This window comes from Hemitrygon akajei, chromosome 21 (assembly GCF_048418815.1).
Source record: "Hemitrygon akajei chromosome 21, sHemAka1.3, whole genome shotgun sequence".
NCBI classification, from domain to species: Eukaryota; Metazoa; Chordata; class Chondrichthyes; order Myliobatiformes; family Dasyatidae; genus Hemitrygon; species Hemitrygon akajei.
In genome coordinates, this window is record NC_133144.1 from 70,421,359 (window position 1) to 70,442,005 (window position 20,647).

At 41.0% G+C, this 20,647-nt stretch overlaps 2 protein-coding genes across 3 annotated transcripts in view; one reads left to right on the forward strand and one right to left on the reverse strand.

The window, feature by feature from the left end:
• The window catches only part of LOC140714432 (AP-1 complex subunit mu), a 49,164-nt gene extending 45,605 nt beyond the window's left edge, over nucleotides 1-3,559 (forward strand). The window contains exon 8 of the mRNA XM_073025727.1: nucleotides 2,912-3,559. Coding sequence (XP_072881828.1) covers nucleotides 2,912-3,012 — 101 coding nt within the window. The 3' untranslated portion in view covers nucleotides 3,013-3,559. The remainder of the gene's footprint in view (nucleotides 1-2,911) is intronic.
• A 7,948-nt stretch (nucleotides 3,560-11,507) lies between these two features.
• The window catches only part of LOC140714433 (vinculin), a 306,627-nt gene continuing 297,487 nt past the window's right edge, over nucleotides 11,508-20,647 (reverse strand). For both annotated transcript variants that reach the window (XM_073025728.1, XM_073025729.1), the window contains one exon: nucleotides 11,508-14,288. In XM_073025728.1, the coding sequence (XP_072881829.1) occupies nucleotides 14,142-14,288 (147 nt within the window). In that variant the 3' untranslated portion in view covers nucleotides 11,508-14,141. The remainder of the gene's footprint in view (nucleotides 14,289-20,647) is intronic.

Sequence of the window (20,647 nt, forward strand, 5' to 3'; positions counted from 1 at the left end):
AGATACCTACCAAAGCTGATGCCACTCCACAGGGCTAGAGGCGTGATAAGAATGTTATAATTGACAAAACACTTGCCAAAGCTCATGCCATTCCGCAGGTCCAAAGGCACTATCCTGAAAGAAACATTGTCACCCAAAAAGACTGAACCTTTAGAACTGTGAAGTTAGTTATGGACTGTTATTGTGAAAGCATGTTTATTTCAAATATGGGTTTATGAAAAGGAAATTGAATGTTTTTTTATAGTTTTATGTTGTATTAATCTAAAGGAGGAGGAAGTGTAATGAGTGGATCAATTTCTTTTAGAGCAATGACCTCCCCCACTACCCAGCGCTGCATATTGATCTGTTGTCTGCACATGCGCTGTCTACACATGTGCATTGTTCTCTCTCCCTCTTGCTTCAATGTAAATACACCAGTTAAAGCCTTCTTCCGCGTGTGTGCTTTAATTAGTATGTATGTAGTTGTGCACTGACACAACAGTAATATTAATAGATTCTTAAAATATATAGATCCACAAGTACAACATTACTTCATATTGATAATACAAGGGTTACTAGGGAGAGGCTGGATCTTCTCAAAGACGATCAGGTCCACTTATGAGTAGAGCTGCTGGAAATGGCTGAGGTTTTTAATGTGGATGTCTCCTCTGTTTACTAAGGAGAATATCATAGATGCCCAATGAAATGAGTGTAGTAAGTAGTGAGGCCCTGGATCATATGCATAATATGACAAAGGCTGGATGGATGGATGCTACCTGATCTGCTGAGTTCCGCCAGAATTTTGTGTGTGTTGCTTTGGATTTCCAACATCGCGCAGAATTTCTTGTGTTTATATTTTGCTGCTCCACAGTGAAGTCTATTCTAAGGGTGCCTACGATGAAGAAGTTTAAATTTTCTCTTTGACAGGAGTTCAGTGAGACCCTCTCTCAGTATTCCCCTTTTGTGACCTCTAATGCCCTCCAACTCGTTGACCATGTACTGACCCAGAAAAATGTTCCTCTTCCCCTCCCCTCTTCTATTCTCCACTTTGGCCTCTTACCTCTTCTCACTTGCCTATCACCTCTCCCTTGTGCCCCTCCTCATTCCCTTTCTTCTATGATCCATTCTTCTCTCCTATCAGATTCCTTCCTGTCTAGCCCTTTACCTTTCCAACCCACCTGGCTTCACCTATGAATTTCTAGCTATCCTTCTCCCACCACCCTTTCACCTTTTTATTCTGGCATCTTGCCCCTTCCTTTCCAGTCCTGAAGAAGGGTCTCAACCAAAAACATTGACTCTTCATTTCCATGGATGATGCCTGAGCTACTGAGTTCCTCCAGCATTTTGTGTGTATTGGTTATGTTTGCAGCCTTGCAACACATTAAGATGTGCAAATCCATGTGGATCTTACAGGAGGCCATGAAGAAATTGAGACCCTTTTAGAGATGTTTGCTTTGTTGTTAGCTAGAGGAATGTGGCTAATATTCCATTGTTCAAAAAGTGTAACAAGGACAGGCCAGGAAACTGCAGGCTGATGGCCCTGACTTCAGTTGTAGGGAAGTCTGGGGTACAAAAACTACCATTTCTTGGATACCCAGTGCCTGAACAGGAATATTCAGCATAGTTCTGTGCATGGGAGGTCATGTCTAATGAATATTTGGGAGTTTCTCGATGAAGTGAATTCTTATTATTCTTTTGTTCAAGAAAGGGAGTAGGGATGATCCTGGGAATTGTAGAGCAGTGAATCTTACTTCAGTGGTGGACAAACTACTGAAGTGGATTCTTAGAAATAAGATTTGCAAGTATTTGGAGAAGCATAGACTGATTAGGGGTAGTCAACTTGACTTTATAAGGGGCAAGTCATTGAATCCCTTGAGGATATGATAAAGTACATTGATGAAGACAGACCAGTGAATATGGTGTATAAAAATTTTAGTAAGACATTTGATAAGGTTCTCCATGGTAGGCTAATTGAAAAAATCAGGAGGTATGGGATCCAGGGGAACTTGGCTGTGTGGATTCAGAATTGACTTGCCCATTTGTAGTAGATGGAGAGCATTCTGCCTGAAAGTCGGTGACCAAGGATGTTCTGCAGGGATCTTGGGACTATCTCTCCAGAAGGTGAAAGAGTGGGTTAGTAAGTTTGCATTAGGATTAAGATTAACACGAAGGTCGGTGGAGTTGTGGATAGAGTGGAGAGTTGTTGTAGGTTGCATTGGGACATTGACAGAATGCAAAGCTAGGCTGAGGTGGCAAGTGAAATTCTCCCTGAAAAGTGTGAAGTAATTCACTTTGGGAGGTCAAATTTGAAGGCAGAGTACAGGGTTCATGCCAGGCAGTGTGGAGGAACAGGGATCTTGAAGTTCATATCCATAGATCTCTCAAATTTACACAGAAGCTGATAGCGTTAGGGTTGATGGTGTGTTTGCCTTCATTAGTCCAGAGCCGCGAGGTAATAATGCGGCTCTATAAAATCCTAGTTAGGCTACACTTGGAGTATTGTATGCAACACACACAATGCTGGAGAAACTTAATTGGCCAGGCAGCATCTATGGAAAAGAGTACTTTCAACATTTTGGGCTGAGACCCTTCAGCAACACATGGCGTATTGTGTTCAGTTCTGATCGCGTCATTATAGGAAGAATGTGGAAGCTTTAGAGAGGGTGCTGAGGAGATTTACCAGGATGCTGTCTAGACTAGTGGGCATGTCTATGAAGTAAGTTGATTGAGCTAAGACTTTTCTAAAATGTCAGTAGATTTTAGTTGTGAATGTTAATAATCTGAATCACTTTGTGTACTGTTTAATTATGTAGCAAATAATTCAAATGGAGGCAGCTGTCCATGCAACTGACAGAGAAAAGCAAACATTTAGATTTAATTTAATAAAAGTAAGTCCAATATGAACTTGAAATCTTCATTGGTTTTCTTCCAGGTTTAAAAGTGAATCGACTGGACATGTATGGGGAAAGATACAAGCCATTTAAAGGTGTGAAATATGTCACCAAAGCAGGAAAATTTCAGGTCAGAACATGAGGGATTTAAAAAAAATTGCACCATATCAGGTATTCAGTGAAAAATGTCAATGATTTTGGAAAATCTACATTATTTTTGAATCAGACAATTTCAAGATTTCCAAAATATTCTAATGATAAACTGAAAGGCAAGACATGAAAGGAACTTATTCCATTGAATTTATAAACTGCCTTAATCTCAATATGATGTTAACTGAAATTTAAAACTGGTTTTATTTGTAGGTATTTGATTGCAATATTTCTAAAGGGCCATTGTTCGTCTGTATTCTTTCTCTTCATTAACCAGAACGTGTATATTTAAATATTCTACTTGTTCTCTAAAACAATACAGATATTCAATCTTGTATCACCAACCTCTGATATTTGGTTGTCTCTGTACCTGACAAATACTAAATGAGTATATATCTGTTATGTAGTAGTAAAGATCTTTGGAATTTCACAAATACTCCATAGCATTACTTGTCATTGCAATCATTATAAATAATTTTTTTAGTGACAATTTGTAATTGTATGGTTTAATTGTCTCAATAAAATTATACTTCAATTTTCTTACTGCCTTTTATGCCGAAAATGGGAAAATTTGTAGACTTTATGTTAGTTTTATAAACACGTAAATCCTATATCTCATTTATAGGAACCAATACTGATCTTCACTCTCTTACAGCAGTCCTGCTCTCCAGATTGAAATTGTCCTTTGTTGCAATACTTTTCAACTTTTCGTTCAAACATCAGTTGGTATTTGTGGGGCATGCTGCTAGGAATGATAGTAGAGACTTAAACACAATACTTACGAAACTTAGAAAGGCACATTGATTGATTATAGAAATGAGAGCTGTGTTGGAGGGAAGGCTTAGATTGATGTTAGAACATGGAATACTACAACACAGTATGGCTTTTTGACCCATGATGTGCCAATCAATAAAATAGATGATCTTGAAATTCAGCTACAGATGGGCAATTATGACATTGTGGCCATCTCTGAAACTTGGCTAAAGGATGGCTGCCATTGGGAGCTGAACGTCCAAGGATATACAGTGTGTTGGAAAAATAGTTTAGTAGGCAGAGAGGGTGCTGTGGCTCTGTGTATAAGAAATAATATTAAATCATTTGACAGAGATGACATAGGATTGGAAGGTGTAGAGTCTCTGAGTTGAGTTAAGAAATGGCAAGGGTAAAATGACCCTAATGGCAGTTGTATCCAGGCCTCCAAACAGCAGCCGGGATGTGGATTACAAATTACAGCAGGAGATAGAAAAGGCGTGTCAGAAAGGCAATGTCATGATAATCGTTGGGGAATTTAACATGAAAGTGGATTGGGACAACCATGCCAGTACTGGACCTCAAGAGAGAGAATTTGTAGAATGTCTAAGGGATGGCTTTTTAGAACAGCTTGTTGTTGAACCCACAAGGAGATTGGCTGTGCTGGATTGGGTGTTGTGCAATGATCCAGAGGTGATAAGAGAACTTAAGGTTAAGGAACCCTTAGGAACCAGCGATCACAATATGATCAAGTTCATGTTGAAATTTGAGAGGGAAAAAATAAAATCCAATGTGTTGGTATTTCAGTCAAATACAGGAAATTACAATGGCATGAGAGGGGAACTGGCTGAAGTTGACCGGAAATGGGCATTTGCAGGAAGGTCAGCAGAGCAGCAATGGCTGGACTTTCTGCGAAAAATGAGGGAAGTACAAGACATATATTCCAAATAACAAACAATTTTCAAAGGGAAGAAGGACACTACCGTGGCTGACAAGTGAAGGCAGAGCCAAAGTAAAAACAAGAGAGAGCATACAAGGAAGCTAGAGCTAGTGGGAAGATAGAGGAATGGGAAGCTTTTTAAAAACTTGCAGAAGGAAACCAAGAAGGTCATTAGGAAGGAAAAGATGGATATGAAATTAAGCTGGCGACTAATATCAAAGAAGATAAAGCTTTTTTAAGTATATAGAGGGTAAAAGAGAATTGAGGGTAGATGTAGGACCAATAGAAAATGACACTGGAGATATTGTAATGAGAGATACAGAGATGGCGGAGGAACTGAATGCATATTTTGCATCAGTCTTCATAGTAGAAGACATCTGCACTATACTGGACACTTATACCGGATGAGTGGAAATTTGCAAATATTACTCTGCTATTTAAGAAGGGTGGGAGGCAGCAGAAAGGAAACTATAGACCTATTAGCCAGACATCAGTGGTTGGGAAGTTGTTGGAATCGATTGTTAGGGATGAGATTACGGAGTACCTGGAGGCACATGACAAGATAGGCCAAAGCCAGCATTGTTTTCTGAAAGGAAAATCCTGTCTGATAAACCTACTGCAATTCTTCAAGGAAGTTGCGAGCAGGGTAGACAAAGGAGATGCAGTAGACGTGGTGTACTTGGATTTTCAGAAGGCCTTTGACAAGGTGCTGCACATGAGGCTGCTTTGCAAGATAAGAGCCCGTGGAATTACGGGGAAGTTACTAGCATGGGTGGAGCTTTGGCTGGTTGGCAGAAAACAGAGTGGGAATAAAGGGATCCTGTTCTGGCTGGCTGCTGGTTACCAGTGGAGTTCTAGAGGGGTCGGTGTTAGGATCGCTGCTTTTTACGATGTCAGTGATTTGGACTATAGTATTATTGGATTTGTGGCTAAATTTGCCGATCATACAAAGTTAGGTGGAGAAGCGGGTAGTGTTGAGGAAACAGAGAGCCTGCGAAGAGACTTAGATAGTTTAGGGGACTAGGCAAAGAAGTGATAAATGAAATACAATGTTGGAAAGTGTATGGTCTTGCAGTTTGGTGGAAGAAATAAATGGGCAGACTACTATTTAGATGGGGAGAGAATTCAAAATGTAGAGATACAAAGAGATTTGGGAGTTCTTGTACAAGATACCCTAAAGGCCGATTTATACTTGAGCGTAAGGGCTACGCCGCTGCCAATGCATAGCCCTGATTTTCACTTCTGCGTTGCTCTACGCCGTAGCGAGCATGCGTTGCTGTGCGCCAAAATGCTAGTTGGTGTTGGGGTTTCTATGCCACTGTGTTGAGTTTCTTTGTGAGAGACATGGACGAGGAAATGCATTTCAAACATTTTCGCATGTCGGCAGGTAGATTTGATGATTAGGGATGATCTATTTCGTATCGGTGTATGCACAGCCTACAAACATGGCAGAGAAGAAGCAACGGGAAATGCGTAAGAGGAAATGCAATGCTACAAAGCAGACCAATCACAGTGGTTGCGGTCTGCGTTGCCATGACGTGTGAGTAACTTTTCTGGTGAAGTGCATGTCACCCTACTGTGTAGGGTACAGCGTAGGGTATGCAACACCTACAGCATAGATGTGATGCACAAGTATAAATCAGCCTTAAAAGTTAACCTCCGGGTTGAGTCGGTTGTGAAGAAGCTGAATGCAATGTTGGCATTCATTTCTAGAGGTATAGAATATAAGAGCAAGGATGTGATATTGAGGCTCCATCAGGCACTTGTGAGACCACACTTTGAGTATTGTGTGCAGTTTTGGGCCCCTTATTTTAGAAAGGATATACTGACATTGGAGAGGGTTCAGAGAAGATTCACAAGAATGATTTCAGGAATGAAAAGGTTACTGTCTGAGGAACGTCTGGCAGCTCTTGGGCTGTATTCCCTGGAGTTCAGGAGAATGAGGGGGGGATCTCATAGAAACATTTCAAATGTTAAAAGGCCTGAACAATTTTAATATGGCAAAGTTATTTCCAATGGTAGGGGATTCTAGGACAAGAGGGCATGGCTTCAGGATTGAAGGACCTCCATTTAGAACTGAGATACGAAGAAATTACTTTAGTCAAAGGATGGTAAATCTGTGGAATTTGTTGCCACGCGTGGCTGTGGAGGCCAAGTCATTGGGTGTATTTAAGGCAGAGATAGGTTCTTGACTAGCCAGGGCATCAAAGGGTATGAGGTGAAGGTGGGGGAGTGGGGATGAATGGAAGAATTGGATCAACCCCATGACTGAATGATGGAATAGACTCGATGGTCCTAATGGCCTACTTCTGCTCCTATGTCTTATGGTCAATCTCTTAACCTACTCAAAGGGAGGGAGGCAAAAGACGGGAAATTATAGGCCAATTAGACTGACTTCAATGTTGGAGCCCATTATTAAGGGTGAGACTTCAAGCTGCTCAGAGGCACGTGATAAAATAGGCCAAGGACAGCTTGGTTTCCCTAAGGGGAAGTCTTGCCTGTTGGAATTATTTGAGTAAATAACAAGCAGTACAGATAAAGGAGAGTCAGTGGATATTATTTACTTAGAATTTCAGAAGGCCTTTGAGAAGGAGCTGCACGAGGCTGCTAAATAAGTTGAGAGCCCATGTTATTGCAGGACAGATACTAGCTAGCATGGATAAAAGATTACCTGACTGGCAGGAGGCAGAGTATGTGGATAATGGGTCTTTTATTGTTTGGTTGCCAGTGACCAGTGGTGTTCCACAGGAGTCTGTATTGGGAATGCTTCTTTCACGTAAATGCCAATGATTTGGATGATGGAATTGGTGTATTTGTAATCAAGTTTGTGGGGAATATAAAAGTAAGCAGAGGTGCAGGTAATGTTGGGGAAGCATGAAGTCTGCAGGACAAAGATGTGACAGATGAAATATAATGTAGGGAAGAGTAGAAATAAACCTTTTCTGGTTGGCTGCCACCACAACACACCACCACAGGATTTAAACCAACAAGTTCAGGAACATTTATTATCCCTCAACTAGAGGAGATAACTTCACTCACCCCAACACTGAACTGTTCCCATAACATATAGACTCACTTTCAAGGGCTCTTAACTCTCATGTTCTTGATATTTTTGCCTATTTATTTATTATTATTTCCTGTTTTTGTATTTGTACAGTTTGTCTTTTGCAGGCTGGTTTTCCGCCCCATTGGTGCAGTGTATTATTGATTCTATTTTGGTTATTCAGTTTATTGAGTGTGCCTGCAAGAAAGCGAATCTCAGGGTTGTGTATGGTGACATATATGTAGTTTGATAATAAATTCACTTTGAACTTTGACTGTGGTGTTCCAAAGGGTTTGATGTTGGAACAGTTATGACTTTGTAGTCAAGCTTGCGAACGATACACAGATGGCTGGAGGGGTAGGCTGTGTTAAGGAAGCAGTGAATCTGCATAAAGACTTGGACAGATTAGGAGAATGGGCAAACTGGCAGATTTAAAGTATCAGACTAGAGGCCTCCCTATGGGAGGCCATGTCTTTGTGGATGAAGGCCCCATGGAAGGACTGAGTTCGAGCTGTTGGCTCTTGATACCGATGGAGGATGTTTTCGAAATTCTGAGACGTGTGATTATCAGTGTGGACTGCAGTTTATATTGGTCTTCAGTTTTTCTGTGTTTTCTTTCTTATTGCTGATTGGTGGGTGGGTGATGTTATTTTTTTTGGGTGAGCGAAGGGTTGGGTGTTCATTGATTTTGTTACTGAGTATTTTTGCATGAGAGGTTGGTGGGGGAGATTAGAGGTTTCATGTTTTAGCTGCTGTGTCTAGGTGGGCTATCTGTTAGTTTTTGTATGAGGGAGAGGTTAGAGGTTTGCGGCTTGCAAAGTTTGTTTTTTTTTCATGCTGGGGGCTCTACGACTTCCATCGTTTTGGCTATTTGGAGAAGACGAATCTGACAGCGACAGGATGAGGCAATCCTTCTGATGTCGGGCCTGTATTCTGTTGTGGCAATCCTGAGGCACTGGCCAAGATGTGCATTGGAGAGTCTGTTTCTGTCCTGGTTCTTGATAGGGTTCATTGAAGAAAACGATGACTCACATATGTACATGGAGGGGAACAGTGTGAGTAGGAGCTATGTGAGACATTTGGTTCTCACGGTCTGGACCTGGCCCGCGGTCCACCTATTGGGGTTGTCAGCCCTAAAGGTTAACTTGCAGGCTGAGTCAGTAGTAAGGAAGACAAATGCAATGTTGGCATTCATTTTGAGAGGACTAGAGGACTAGACGACATAATGCAAACACGAGGAGATCTGCAGATGCTGGAAATTCAAGCAACACATACAAAATGCTGGTGGAATGCAGCAGGCCAGGCAGCATCTATAGGAAGAAGTACAGTTGACAAAGCGCTGGTTGACTGTACCTCTTCCTATAGATGTTGCCTGGCCTGCTGTGTTCCACCAGCATTTTGTGTGTGTTGATGTAATGCAAAGGTTTAATAAGGCTTTGGTCAAACTGTACTTGGAGTATTGTGAACAGTTTTAGGCCCTATATGTTTGAAAATAAAGATGTGCCTGCATTGGCAAGGGAACAAAGGACATTTATGAGAATGATTCCAGGAATGAAAGGGTTAATATGTGAAGACCATTTGATGGCTCTGGACTTCTACTTACTGGAGCTTAGAAGATTGAGGGGTATTTCATTAAAAACTATCGAATATTGAAAGGCCTACATAGTGTGGGCATGGAGAGGATGTTCCTTATAGTGGAAAAGTCTAGGAGCAGACGATGCAACCTCAGAATACAAGGGCATCCATTTAAAACAGAGATGAGGAGGAATTTTTTTAGCCAGAGGCTGATGAATCTGTTCAATTCATTGCCACAGACCGCTGGAGGCTAAGTCACCGGGTATTTAAAGTGGAAGTTGATAGGGTCTTGATAAGTAAAGGGTTTACAGCTTACGGGGAGAAGGCAGTGGAATGGTGTTGAGAGGGATAATAAATCAGCCATAATAGAATGGCAGAGTAAACTTGATAGGCCAAATGATCCAATTCTGCTGATATTATCTTATGGTCACTCACGATTCTAAAGACATTCATTCAAGGATGGGGTAAACAAGATACCTTGTGCAATACTTGATTTCCTATTCAGGCCATTCTATGGATTCAGGAAAGAAGCACGGATGGTAGTTTGCCTCCCAGGTGCCAGGGTCCAGGATGTTTCTGATCACATCCACAATATCCTGAAGTGGGAAGGATAACAGCCTGAGGTTGTGGTACATACTGGTACCAGTGACATAGGCAGGAAAAGGGAGGAGGTCCTGAAAGCAGATTACAGGGAATTAGGAAGGAAGTTGAGAAGCAGGACTACAAAGGTAGTCGTTTCGGGATTACCGCCTGTGCCACGTGACAGTGAGTTTAGGAATAGAGTGAGGTGGCTGAGGGATTGGAGCAGGGGACAGGGATTCAGATTTCTGGATCATTGGGATCTCCTTTGGGGCTGGAGGACATGTTGCATTTGAATCCTGGAGGACCAATATCCTGGCAGGGAGGTCTGCTAAGGCTATTGGGGAGACTTTAAACGAGGATTGCTGGGGGGGGTGGGAACCAAACTAAAGAGACAAAGGAAAAGGCGGTTGGTTGGCTCACATATAGAGAAAGCTTGGAGACAGTGCGAGAGGGAGGATAGGCAGTTGGTAGAGAAGAGACGCGCTCAGACCTATTGTAATGCAAGGAGTATTATGAACAAAACGGATTAGCTTAGAGCATGGATCAGTACTTGGAGCTATGATGTGACCATTACAGAGGCTTGGATGGTTCAGGGGCAGGAATGGTTACTTCGAGTGCCAGGCTTTAGATGTTTCAGAAAGGACCGGGAGGGAGGCAAAAGAAATAGCATTGGAGAGGGATAGGAACAGACAAGTTAGGAAAGCATTTAATTGGAGTAAGGAGAAATATGAGGCTATCAGGCAGGAACTTGGAAGCATAAATTGGGAACAGACGTTCTCAGGGAAATGTTATCTGTTATCTCTCTGCAGATTTGCTCCTCCAACTCTCACTGACTATTGGGTGGTCTATAATACAGCCCTATTAATGTGGTCATACTTTTCCTGTTTCTCAGCTCCACCCATATGGCCTCAGTAGACAAGCCCTTCAATCTGTCCTGCCGAAGCACTGCTGTAATATTTTCCCTGACTAGCAAAGCCATCCCCCCCACCCTTCATCCCTCTGCCTTTATCACATCTGAAACATTGGAACCCTGGAACATTGAGCTGCCAGTCCTGCCCCTCCTGTAGCCAAGTTTCAGTAATGGCTGTGATGTCATAATCCCATGTGTCAATCCAGGCCCTCAGCTCGTCTGCCTTTCTCACAATACTCATCGCATTGAAATATACACACCTCATAAGAATATTACCACCACACACAACCTTACTATTTGTGACTTTGCATGAACTACTAACATCATTTATTTTTACCCCGTTCCACTATCTACTCTGGTTCCCATCCCCCTGCAAATCTAGTTTAAACCCTCCCCAATAACACTAGCAAACCTCCCTGCAAGTATTTTGGTCCCCTTGTAGTTCAGGTGTAACCCGTCTCTCTTGTACAGGTCCCACCTGCCCCAGAAGATGACCCAATGATCTAGAAATCTGAAACCTTGCCCCCTACACCAGTTTCAATGATGTGAGATTTGTCATCCTATAATCTAGTGGATTATCTCATTTTCCTTTCTTGAACAAAGCAACAACATTGGCTACTCTCTACAACTTTACATTTATCTGAGCTCACAAATTTATATTTAATTAAAGGAAGCAGACAAAGAATAAAATGTTAAAAATACTTTATTTTAAAACTGCAGGCACTTAATGTAGCAAATAAGTAAACTTTAACAAGTTACAAATCCTGCTAAAGCCAATGTTTCACTGTGTTGTTCAAACCAAAGTGACTGAAGAGAATTAAAATTAGATTAAGCATTATATTCCCAGCCAAAGTAGTCTGATATTTCTGATACAAGAGGTGATTAATTTGACACTGTTAAAATGATTGAATATTTTTTGTTGCACAATTCTTTGTCATATGATTATGAAATCAGTATCAAGGTCCACCAAGCAGAAATTGCAATTTGTGAAGGAAAACATGTTCTATCTACATGACCATATTCAAAAAATTTATTATATCATATAACCCAACTCAACCATGAATTGGGTACCTGAGCATAATGCAAGCTCTAACTAAATCCCGCGTTTAGGGTCATGTTGTTCCTTGTGTGACATGTACATTCATTAAATTGTACATAAAGATTAATGGTAGATTTGATGGAAATTACTGTAAAATTACACATGGATAACCCAAATTACAGAATAAACATTCCAGGAAAGAAAGAGTACAATTTCAAGAATGCTTGATAAAAATCTGCATATTTACAACTGTTGCTATAATTTCATGCATTAATATCTGCTGTGAAAGGAAGCCAAGATTGTGCAACTTTCAGCAAAAACAAGTGGATATTGTTTTCAAACCTAAATAATTATTGTGCATTTTGCAAAATGAATACTCAGGATTCTAATGAAATAATTTGCATTCTTTGCGTAGATTTGGCCTCCTGTCAAGACCTACTCTTGCAGGAAAACGTACATTGGCCCTTTCAGAATTGAAGCCAAAGGAACACGTTGCACTTCTCATCCCTTTTGCAATCTATTTTTAAGGAAGTGTATGGAAATTTAAGGCCATAACTTGAACTGGTGCATGATAAGACAATTATGGAAGTAACTGAACAGTCTTAATAAAGATAAGTGAGCACAAATATACAAGAAAGCAAGGCTAAACATCAATAATATTTCTTTAAATTATCTGTGATCTTCTTACCCCAATAATTCTGAATTAAATTTTAAACTTTAATATACATTATTCCCCTCAGAACAAACTGTCTATATGGGAAATGTACAAATTTCAACAAACTGCTGTATTTGTACGTGAATACTGAAAGTTACCGACACACATTAGAAATAACTTGGCAATTTTAAATGTGCTGAAAATTGTTGTATTAAAACTAGCAGTATGGATAAAAATACTCATTTTTACAACTGTGAGAAGTCAAAAACTGAGTATTTTACTATATACAATGATAAATTTTCAAAACCTGTTCCAATCCCTTTAAACATATTAATATATTGTGAACCAATTGTACATAAATGTTTTGGATTAAAATATCTAGACTGTCAATTTCTTGTACCTAATAATAAAGTTCAAGAAAGGATTTAGTTTCAAGAACATTATCCACCAGGTCTTAATTATCTTACAAGGGCTTATCACCTTCTCAACTTTGCAAGAATTTGAGCAATATCACAATTTTGTGAAGCATTTTGTCTGCATTTACCAACATTAAACAGTACCGGGAAAATTCTGACTTCCGCAATGACTGATGAAACAGTTCCAGCAAAAACAAATCCCGCAATGTATTTAGTCCAGAATTTAACTGTTCTCAAAATAATATAATTTCCAGTTAAAGTACTGTATGCAAATGTTTGTGATGAAGTCCCACATTACAGTTGTGTGTTTTCTAATTCTAACAGTAATTCTTCTAGGCATAGTAGGTACCATGACTCAAAGCACAATTGTGTTTACATTTAACAAACTGTTCTTCAATTCCCAATAGCAAGATGAAATGATTTTGACATTTTATTCAATACTCTGAGATTAATAGTTCACTTGTCTCAAAACAATGCCTTCCATAAAGAAATCTACCATGCACAGTCTTTGGCTTGACAACTGTTAATGTTCAGATATGAAAGTACTAAGAACAGGACCTGTACAAATATTATAATTAGTCTAGCACATCCTCCACAACTCTGCAAATGTAATCCAAGCCTACCCAGAGCAAGTACACTGAAGTGTTGAATCAAACTTTAGAGTGAAGATAGATCGAACATATGACTGCTGGGCAAATTATACAAGTTGACTCTGAAATAAGTTATATATCAATTTAAGTAAAATAAATCAATTATAGCATTTTACTGATTTATGGCTGATCATACTTTCATCATTTGAGACTCCACCAGTGCTTAACATATGAAAGGCAGGAGATGGAGAAACTTTCACTTATTTCTATATCATGCAAAATATGATTTATAGACCAGCAGGGAAAATTGGTAACAAATATTGGAAAAAATACACATTTTCAGTGGTTTAATGGAAAGCTGTAAAGCATAAGTGTAAAAACAATGCTAGACATTTTCATAATTCTAATAGTGTCATACATGCAAGACATATAGTTAATAATTAACAAAGATTATGTATTATTGAATGATGTGATAAGATACATTACGTCAATACTAAAACCACAATACCACTCTGTTTCACTTTACTCTCCCAGTGCACTGATGTAAAGCAATTTACTTTCTCAAAGGCCATTTTTCTTTCCCTCTTTTCAAAATGAACAAGGCCAGGCAAACTTGTTTATTTATTGATACCATGGAGTTTTCCGAACCCAACGGAGTGTGAATCCTGCATCTGTTCTGATCTTGATGGATGCAGCCTCTGCTTCTCGTACAGTTTCCTTAACAGATTGCATCAGATTTTGAGCATTGTGAACCAACATTTCTGTAGCCTGACGAGAAATATTGAACAGTCACATAAGCATTAAATAGAAGCAATGTTAGCAACAAGATCTTGAAAAATTATTGCAGTTTCAATAAAACTGCCTACAACTTTATATGAACATGCCCTGTTTAAAGTCTATCGATAGGGCAAGTCATTGGTTTTAAACTTGTCACTATTAAAATTCTATCCATTCTTTTTTTCATTGTGGGTGTAGGTACTTAATCAACAATCCCCTGCAAAATACCTTCTCTACTTGCCTGCAGTAATTCAATATCTCCTTCAGTTGAAGATAGATAACAAATACAGACCATATTAGCCATGTCAACTTCCTTTGTATGAATATAAAGCATTGCATAAATTTGTAGACATCTGTGACAAAAGTAAGATAAATTTGTCCATGAACGTTTTCTGAGTCAGTACATAGAATGCCTTCCTTGGATGGTGTAATATCGGACCTCCTCTTTGAGAACAAGGTAGGGCACTAACTGAAGTGACAGTCAGGGAGTTCTTGGGCTCTAGTAACCATAATTCCATTAGTTTTTAGATACTGATGGAAAGTCTACAAATTTGGCTCTTATACTGTAGCAGGGGTAATTTTGGAGGAACTAGACAGGATCTAGCAGAGGTTGATTGTACTCTCTTACGAACCTCCCAGTTGTCATTTGGTCCTTTCCATTAAAACTGGCTCACTTAAAGAGTCCAGGGGCAGAAGGGAAAACCTAGCAGGTTTAGGGAACCCTGGCTGATGAGCCATCTTGCCCCAATGACTACCGTCCAGTTGCACTCACATCCATCATCATGAACTGTTGAGAGGCTCATCATGAGGCACATCAAGACCCTGCCACCCCCCTCACTGGGCCCCCTGCAGTTTGCGTACCGTCCCAACCATTCAACAGACGACGCCATTGCCATCACCCTCCACCTGGCCCTAACCCACCTGGACAAAAAAAAGCACGCACATTCAAATGCTGTTCACAGACCTCAGTTCAGCATTCAATACAATCATTCCTCAGAAACTGATTGGAAAGCTGAGCCTACTGGGCCTGAACACCTCCCTCTGCAACTGGATCGTAGACTTCCTGACTGGAAGACCTCAGTCAGTCCAGATCAGAAGCAGCATCTCCCACACCATCACACTGAGCACAGGGGCCCCCCAGGGCTGTCTGCTTAGTCCCATGCTGTTCACTCTGCTGACCCATGACTGTGCTGCACACAGCTCAAACCACATCACCAAGTTTGCCAATGACACGACTGTGGTGGGTCTCATCAGCAAGAACGACGGGTCAGCATACAGAGAGGAGGTGCAGCGGCTAACGGACTGGTGCAGAGCCAACAACCTGTCTCTGAATGTGAACAAAACAAAAAAGATGGTTGTTGACTTCAGGAGGGCACGAAGCGACCACTCTCCGCTGAATATCAATGGCTCTTCGGTAGAGGTCATTAAGAGCACCAAATTTCCTGGTGGCGAATCTCACCTGGTCCCTCAACACCAGCTCCATAGCAAAGAAAGCCCAGCAGCATCTCTTCTTTCTGCAAAGGCTAAGGAAAGTCCATCTCCCACCCCCCACCCTCACCACATTCTACAGAGCATCCTGAGCAGCTACATCACTGCCTGGTTCAGGAATTGCACCATCTCAGATCACAATATCCTGCAGCAGATAGTGAGGTCAGCTGAGAAGATCATCAGGTTCTCTCTTCCCACCATTACAGACATTTACACCAGACGCTGCATCCGCAAAGCAAACAGCATTATGAAGGACCCCATGCACCCCTCATGCCATCTGGGAAAAGGCACTGAAGCATTCTGGCTCTCACGACCAGACTATTTAACAGTTTCTTCCCCCAAGCCATCAGACTCCTCAATACCCAGAGTCTGGACTGACACCAACTTAATGCCCTCTACTGTACCTATTGTCTTGTTTATTATTTATTGTAATGCCTGCACTGTTTTGTGCACTTTATGCAGTCCTGGGTAGGTCTGTAGTCTAGTGTAGTCTTTGTATTGTTTTACGTAGTTTCAGTGTAGTTTTTGTATTGTTTCATGTAGTATCATGATCCTGAAAAACACTGTCTTGTTTTTACTGTGTACTGCACCAGCAGTTATGTTCGAAATGACAATAAAAAGTGACTTGACTTGACTCCTAGGGTTCTGGTCTAGAGAACGAAAGAAGTTAGAATGAGTCAATCCCTTACAAGAAAAAAAAATCTGCAGATGCTGGAAATCCAAGCTACACACAAAATGTTGGAGGAACTCGGCAGGCCAGGCAGCATCTACAGAAAAAAGTACAGTCAACGTTTTGGGCCAAAACCTGTCCTGCCTATGTGCTTCAGCCCGAAACGTCAACTGTACTTTTTTCCATAGATGCTGCCTGGCCTGCTGAGTTCCTCCAGCATTTTGTGTGTTTTGAGCGAATCCCTTGATGACTATATATAGAGTATAGTCATCAAGGTAGATAAATCCCCCAGGCCTGACATGATATTTCTTCAGACCTTGAGAGAGACTAGTGTAGAAATTGCAAGGGCCCTGGCAGAAATATTTAAAATGTCCTTAGCCACGGGTGCGGTGCCAGAGGATTGGAGGGTAGCTCCCGTTGTTTAAAAAAGGCTCCAAAAGTAAACCAGGTAATTACAGGCCAGTGAGCCTGACATCAGTAGTAGGTAAATTATTGGAAGGTGTTCTGAGAGATCAGATATACAAGTATTTGGACAGCCAAGGGTTCATTAAGGATAGTCAGCATGGCTTTGTACGTGGTAGATCGTGTTTAACGCATCTTGTAGAGCTTTTCGAGGAGGTTACCAAGAAAGTAGATGAAGGAAACGCTGTGGAAGTTGTTTACATGGATTTTAGTAAGGCATCTGACAAGATCCCACATGGGAGGTTAGTTCAGAAGGTTCAGACACTAGGTATCCATGGAGAGGTTGTAAACTGGATTCAAAATTGGCTGTGTGGGAGAAGACAGGGAGTGGTAGTGGATAATTGCTTCTCAGACTGGAGGCCTGTGACTAGTGGTATGCCTCAGGGGTCTGTGCTGGGACCATTATTGCTTGTTGTCCATATCAATGATCTAGATGATAATGTGGTAAATTGGATCAGCAAGTTTGCTGATGACACTAAGATTGGAGGCGTTGTGGACAACGAGGAAGGCTTTCAGAGCTTGCAGAGGGATCTGGAAAAATGGGTCAGAAAATGGCAGATGGAATTTAATGCAGACAAGTGTGAGCTGTTGCTATTGGAAGGACAAATCAAGGTAAGACTTACACAGTAAATGGTAGGGCAGTGAGGAGTGCAGAGGAACAAAGGGATCTGGGAGTTCAGATACATTATTACCCGAAAGTGATGTCACAGATAGACAGAATTGTAAAGAAGGCTTTTGGCATCCTGGCATTCATAAATCCAAGTACTGAGTATAGGAGTTGGGATGTTATGGTGAGGTTGTATAAGATATTGGTGAGGCCAAATTTGGAGTATTGTGCGCAGTTCTGGTCACCTAACTATAGGAAGGTTATCAGTAAAATTGAAAAGAGTGCAGAGAAGATTTACTAGGATATTGCTGGGTCTTCAAGAGTTGAGTTACAGGGAAAGATTGAACAGGTTAGGGCTTTATTCTTTAGAGCGTAGAAGAATGAGGAAGGATTTAATAGAGGTTTACAAAATTATGAGGGGTATATACAGAGTAAATGCAAGTAGGCTCTTTCAACTTAGATTAGGAGAGATAAATACAAAGAGGACATGGCTTTAGGCTGAAAGGGGAAAGGTTTAGGGGGAACTTCTTCACTCAGTGGTGGGAGTGTGGAACGAGCTGCCATCTGATGTGGTAAATGCAGGCCCACTCTTAAGTTTTAAGAATAGGAAAGATACATGGATGGGAGAGGGCTGGAGGGTTATGGACTGGGTGCAGGTCAATCGGACTAGCAGAATAAAGTTTCGGCACAGACTAGAAGGGCCGAAAGGCCTGTTTTCTGTGCTGTAGTGTTCTATGGTTCTATAAAAAGTTTAAGGACAAAATCAGGAGGGCAAAGAGAAATTATGAATGGATCTGACAGGTAGGCTTAAGAAAATTTTCAAGAAGTGTTATAACTGCATTAAGAGAAAAAGGGTGGTCAGAGAGAGAGTTGGTCCCTTGGAAATCAGCAAGGTCACCTACCTCTCAGGCCGCAAGAGATAGGTGGGCTTTTTAATAAATATTTCTTCTCTGTTTACAGAAGAGAAAATAATGGTTGCTCAAGAGATAAGAGAAACGAGTGAAAATACAAACGTATTTTGGAGGACATTCATATTACCAGGGTGGAGGTATTTGCAACCTTGGACTGTGTAGGAAGCCAGAGAGGAAAACTTCAAATACCTGTAGAGATATTTACTTCATTGTTAGCCATGGTGAAGTTCACAAAGACTGGAAGGTGGCTAATATTCTTCTATATTTTTAAAGTAAGGTAGCAAGGACAAGACAGGTATCTATAGGCTGATCAGTATGACATCAGAAGCATGGAAGGTACTGGAGGGAATTCTGAGAGAAAGGGTTTACCAGCATTTGCAAAGACAAAGTACGATCAGGAGGATTCAGCATAGCTTTCTACATTGAAAATCATAATTAAACAATCTTCTGGAGTTTTTTGGAGAGATAATGAAAAGGGTGAGCACAGGGCAGTGGCTTATCCATCTGGAATGTAGCAAAGGCTTTCATAAGGTCTGGAAGGTTAAGTCCCATAGAATCCAGGTGAGCTGGTTAGAAAGATTCAAAATTAGCCCAGTGGTAGCAAGCAGAGGGATTTGTGATTGAAGGTTGTTTCTCGGTGACTAGTGTGCCACAGTGATTAATATTGGGTCCCTTGTTAGTCATTGTTTTATACAATGATTTGGTTGTAAATGATGAAGGCTTGATCAATAAGTTTAAGATGACACAAAATTTGTTGATAGTGGAGAAAGTTACCAAGATGTGGCAAATGGATTTCAATAAATACGTGCTCAGAGAAGTGTCTTAAAAAGTTAAACTAACCTAGGACTTGTACTATGAGTGGTTGGGCCCCAAGGAGTGTGAATGTACAGAGAGACCTAGGAGCACTAGTGCATTGTTCACCGAAAGCCATGCCACAGGTAGGCAAGGTTATGAAAAAGGTGATTAGCACATAGGTCTTCAGTCAGGGTACTGAGTACAGGAGTTGGGACATTGTGTTGCAGTTGTGTAAGTCTTGGGAGTACTGTGTACAGTTCTGGTCACCCTATTATAGGAAAGATGTAGCTATACTGGAAAGAGTGCAAAGAAGATTTATGACCATGTCGTCAGGACTAGAGAGCCCAAATTATAGGAAGCGATTGACCAGGCTATGTTTTTATTTCTTACAATGCAGAAAAATGAGAGGCGACTTTATAGAAATAATAAAAAAATCACACACAGAGACAAAAAAAAAATGCTGGAGGAACTCAGCAGATCCAGTTTTCTATGGAAAAAGAGTAAACAGTCGACACTTCGGGCCGAGACCCCTCTTTAGGACTGAGAAGGAAGGGGAAGACACCAGAATAAAAAGGTGGTGGGGAGGGGAGGAAAGAGGCTAGTAGGAAGGTGATGGATGAGGTGGGAAAGGTCAAGAACTGGAGAAGAAGGAATCTGATGAGAAGAGAGTGGACCATAGGAAAAGGGCCCAGGACTCCATTCCAGGACATCAGAGATGTCCTCTTCCTTTAAAGAATAGTATTTCCCTCCTTCTACTATTGATGCTGCCCTCACCCACATCTCCATTTACCCCTTCTTCCCGCCACAGTGATAAGAGTCCCTACATACCATCCCTTCTGCATCCAACACATTATCCCCCCACAACTTCTGCCATCTTCAAAGGGATCCTACTACTAAACATATCTTTACCTCCCCTCCCCACTAATCCCCCTCCAGGCACTTATCCCTGCAAGTGGCCTAAGTGCTACACATTCACCATCTCTCTCACCTCCATTCAGGGCCCCAAACAGTCCTTCCAGGTGAGACAACACTTCACCTGCGAATCTGTTGGGGTCGTCTATTGTGTCCATTGCTCCTAATGCATCCTAATTGTTTCCTTTCTCAGCAGCAGACTGTATTTTCATAGTGCCTGCTTCATGTCAGGAACACACATACCACTTAAAGTTATAAATAAAATCAAACTAAAATTCGTAGTGTTAAGAGATCTTAAATATTAACTAGTAGTGGTGTCAATGCCACTACAGCAGTGCAAAACAAACTTTCCTGTTAGTTTGAAGCTAAGAACTACTGGAGGAGTTCTAAGCACAGAAGCAACATCTGTGGAGGCAAAATAATTGCTCATGACATCAATTATTCCTTTGTCTTAACAGATGCCACTTGAGCAGCTGAGGTCCTCCAGTAGTTTGTTTGCAGTCTC